Source organism: Nuphar pumila, chromosome 15, assembly GCF_984573655.1.
Source record: "Nuphar pumila chromosome 15, dmNupPumi1.hap1.1, whole genome shotgun sequence".
NCBI classification, from domain to species: Eukaryota; Viridiplantae; Streptophyta; class Magnoliopsida; order Nymphaeales; family Nymphaeaceae; genus Nuphar; species Nuphar pumila.
In genome coordinates this window covers 39,731,714-39,736,132 of record NC_143263.1, presented here as the reverse complement: position 1 = coordinate 39,736,132, position 4,419 = coordinate 39,731,714, and the positions used below count along the sequence as shown (strand labels likewise).

At 33.3% G+C, this 4,419-nt stretch overlaps 1 protein-coding gene across 1 annotated transcript; it reads right to left on the bottom strand.

Moving 5' to 3' along the window:
• Positions 1-949: 949 nt before the first annotated feature.
• On the bottom strand, positions 950-1,453 carry LOC149815193 (uncharacterized). The gene has a single exon (XM_089990236.1). The coding sequence runs from the start codon at positions 1,297-1,299 to the stop codon at positions 1,138-1,140; it is 162 nt and encodes a 53-aa protein (XP_089846362.1). The 5' UTR covers positions 1,300-1,453; the 3' UTR covers positions 950-1,137.
• Positions 1,454-4,419: the final 2,966 nt, after the last annotated feature.

The window sequence follows — 4,419 nt, the reverse complement described above, 5'->3', positions numbered from 1 at the left end:
ACATACACAACCATCTCCCTTTCACGAGAGGATGTTTTTGGCAACTCCATCTCTGGACATCACCCATTGGCAAAACAATATTTTGGCAACACTGAAACTGTGTTTCCATCCCATTGCAAGGCTCCCAAACATAGCCTAAATGTGTGAGAGCGGTGAGAGATTCAATACCTATTTTTTTAAAAGGGAAGGATTTCATACCTATTAGATGTTGGTAATTCCTTACCGAACACATTAATTTCCATCTTGCATTTTGTAAGGAACAGTCGGGGTCTTATTTGATTCTTGTTGTACGTCTCTTTTAGATCTTTTAGGTTAGGGTGTGTTTGAATACCCCGGTTCTTAGAACCTTGTTCTTTGAAAGATGAGACATGAGAACCTCTCCTTTCTCAGACACCTGGTTACTGGATCACTCAACCCACCTGCCTCAGATCCTTCATCTAAGGTTCCCAATTTGCTGGGGTGTTGGATCTCGAGCGATCTGACCTTGGGTATGGGAACGGCCCCCACAGTTTGTCAAGCAAGGCCAGTTCAAAGGTGACATTCATGACTAGCTATTCCAATTCCCTAATTAATTAAGCAATTCAAAATTTGCAAAGGGTACAATACTATTTGCCTTGGAAGGTGCCCATTGGAATTAAACCAAAATCCAGATCGGAATAGGAGAATTACTTTACACACAAATCAATTAGGATGTTTATCATGTAAGCAGTCTAGCAAACACTGGTGGGCTTTGATGAGAGCACCCTTTTCACACGCCACCAACATATATCAATTGTCACAGCCACCTGAATCATTCGATTCAAAAGAAATCAAAAGAGAAGTGTGTAGGAAAGGAGCCATTTCTATCTAAGCAACAAAACCAAAAACGGGAAAAAGGAGCCTATAGAGCGCTACCATGCAGAGGAGTACTATAACCAAATGGGTAAAAAAACCCCACAATATGCATCAAAAGAAATTAGTGTTCCATAAAAGCAGCACAGAAAATACCTTCCATCAAGGAAGACAAACAGAAAAAACATGAGGACCAGCTATCAAGGGAGAAGCCTCAAATTATAAGCACTGTTATCCTTCCATTGTCACTAGTTGTACATAAAGGCGCAAAACGAACAAAACAGACAATAATAAAAATGAAAACAGCTAAATAGATATAAAACCTTCTTTTACAGCAAGACCCAACATGAGAACTGCAAGGCCCAGGGACATGCACTGGGTGGTGGTGATGAAGGTCTGGGAGTAAGCGGACAATGTAATGATGGCCCCCAAGGTACCGATCAGGAACCCCAACATGTTGTTCTCCATCTCGGAACAGCACACCTAGGAATTCCGGGGAGGAAGGAACCCTAATGATCCAAACAAAGGCAACTGCGTCAATGAATCTTCCAAGCTGTTAGTCAATGATAGCGCTAATAATATGACATCAAAGGTTGGCTCTTGGCAAATCCCATTTTCCATTGCCCTTCACTTCTTCTTGGTTGCATAAATTCAACAATCAAGACACCGTGATTCTGTGTGATATAATGTTTCATCTTGTTGAGCTGGGTTTTTAGGGGCATATATATGGTACAGTTATATTCAATCTCCACCGCACATCTCAGTCGATAACCAGGGCCAGATGTGTACAAGCTTTTCCTTTTTCTTATGCATTCAAAGTCAACTTTACAGTCATAATGCTAAAAATTCAAACTTTCACTTCTCATCGATGTGATTATAAAGGTTTTTACTAACATATAAAAGACAAAAACACAATTTTCAATGTAACAATAGCTTTCATAAAGTTTAAAAATATAAAAGTAACTTTTCAACCTCAAAAATAAAATTTAAAAATATGAAAGTAACTTTTCAACCTCAAAAATAACGACCTATACTACGGATTTTTTGAGATATTTTATTCATGTCAATCAGCCAATGCTGCTAATTTAAGTTAATACAAATTATAAAGGGTTTAAAGTCAAATTCACCCATTTATATATTTATATATTTAAATGTTAGGTTAGAGCTCTACGTCATTTAAAATGAACGAGGGGCCACCATGTAAGACTTTCACACCACCTTCTGCATGAGAGAGAGAGAGAGAGCTCAACCCAATATAAATTTGATAATCAAGACATAATACAACAACAAAAGGTTTGGTGAGTCTGAATGAACGAGGGGCTCGAGGGCCCACCATGTTAACACACCACCTTTTCAAGCAAGAGGAGAGTAAGTGTTGGATCCTGGTATTGAATCCTAAGTATGGTATCATCATATGAGTCTCACCAAAGAATCCAATGAACCACTTAGTGGATCTCTTCTGTGCAGTTAAAGTGATGGTTATTGGATAGTGGAAATCGTGATAGGTTGGTTTTTTGGGCAGATGGTAGGTGAAATGATAAACGCCTAAGGTCTCTACCAAATGGGAGATGTAGAGGAATGCATAGCCCTCTTGAAGCAAGCCATCCACACTCCAAAATCATGTGTCTTAGCATGAATACTATTGTTTTATCTTATCTAGCATTAAAAAAATGAATATTATTTTTATTATATGGATCTTGAATGATGGATCCATTTTTGCTTATAGAATGGGCAAAAAAATAGTGCATATATTTTAGATTTATTTAAATTGAATAATGAAACTTGCTTTAAGTGAGAGGATTTCAGTATAGTGCCCATAAAAAGCATGATTGCACAGGTTTTTTTATTATTTAATTTTGCAAAAAAGTGAGAGCATGTTTATACAACTTTATGGGCAAGTGAGAGAATGTCAGTAATGTGCCCCATAAGTTGGTGATTAATTATGACTTATTATAAATTTAATTATTGTTAGGTTGAATTTTTATCCTGAATACAATGAATCTAAATATAGATTTATGAATGTAATTAGATACATAATGACCATAATTTGGTATTTACTTCAAATTGCATACATATTGATGTATGTGTAATACATTGTTTGATTTTTATCTAAAAGTTTTTGTGATAGGTTTGATAATACACATAATATTGTCACAAGACATGTTTATCATGCTATATGAATGTTTAACGATACATGTGTTGCACAAGGTTGATTATGTTTCATTGTGCATATCTTTTGCCATTATGAATTTGTGAAGTGGCATAATTTTTTGACCAAAGCATGATACTTGATAACATGTTATATGTATAGTCCTATGACAAATAGCTCTTGAAATTGTCTTATTTATCAGCATGGTGATTAAATAAGTAGATGTTGATGAAGTCAATAAAAAATAAAGACATGATCTAAGTTTGTTTCAATAACTTGATGAGATACATTGAAATAAAATATGTTTGATTGATTTAAGATTTATATTATGCTTGGACTTGGATGATTCATTTTCATGTTGTTTAAGACTAAACATGATTATCTAGATTTTTTCTTCTATGAATCTTGATTATCTCATCCATATGCATATTGTGAAATGATCCATGGTGTATAAGTTCAAATTGGACTAAATATCAAGGCTTTAAAAATTAAATGGCATAAATGTGTATTGAGCTCCTAATGTTATTTATTGAACACATTATGAATAAAAAAATAGAATAAAAAGGCTTTGGTTTTATGCTTAAAAGTGCATCATATGATTAAAATTCTAAAATGCTCTCTTGAATCAAATCACTTATTATAAAAGTGCAAGCAACATTCTTTTCACTTGAAATGCTTTTAAAATGAGCTAGTTATTTGAAAACATGATTACATAATTTTTGCATATTTTAAATATTGTATAGCATGCAATTATGTTTTTGGATTTATAGATCTAAGGTTGATATGTTGATGTAGTGATTCACCGTGTAAAATTAGATCATGACTCTGAAATATATATGTCTGGAAAGAAATATTTTCAAGTTTCTCATTATATACATGAAATGTGAGAGTAGTATTATGATTGTATGCTTCCTGGATGATTAATTTGGATGAAAATATGATTAAATATTTTTTGACATGCTTTGAATGCATTGCTTTTGTTTATGATTTTGGATAACAAAACACACATATTAAATCTAGATACATAGATCCAAAGTTGATATGATCAGGTTGTGATTCACTTTGAGAAAGTAAGACTAAATGACTTTGATTGCATGTTTAATAAAGGACATGCTTATACTTTTCATAATGCACATGAAAAGTGAGAGCATTTATCGTACTTTAAGAATTGATTAAATAAGCTTGATTTGATATATTTGAAACTTATGAAAGTAAATTGCATGCAATGTGATTGGATTTTTAATCTGAATCCAGATAAGAGTCCACTAATATTGATTTTAAGCATAAATATGTTTTAAATTTATTATCAATATAGAAGTTGATATGAATATCATGCTTCAATGGGTTGATAAAAAGTTTAACAATGAATCAATTTTTAGAGTTGAATTAATTAGCAGTATGACAAACAACCTATTGTTGGTGAGCAATATGAATAGTTA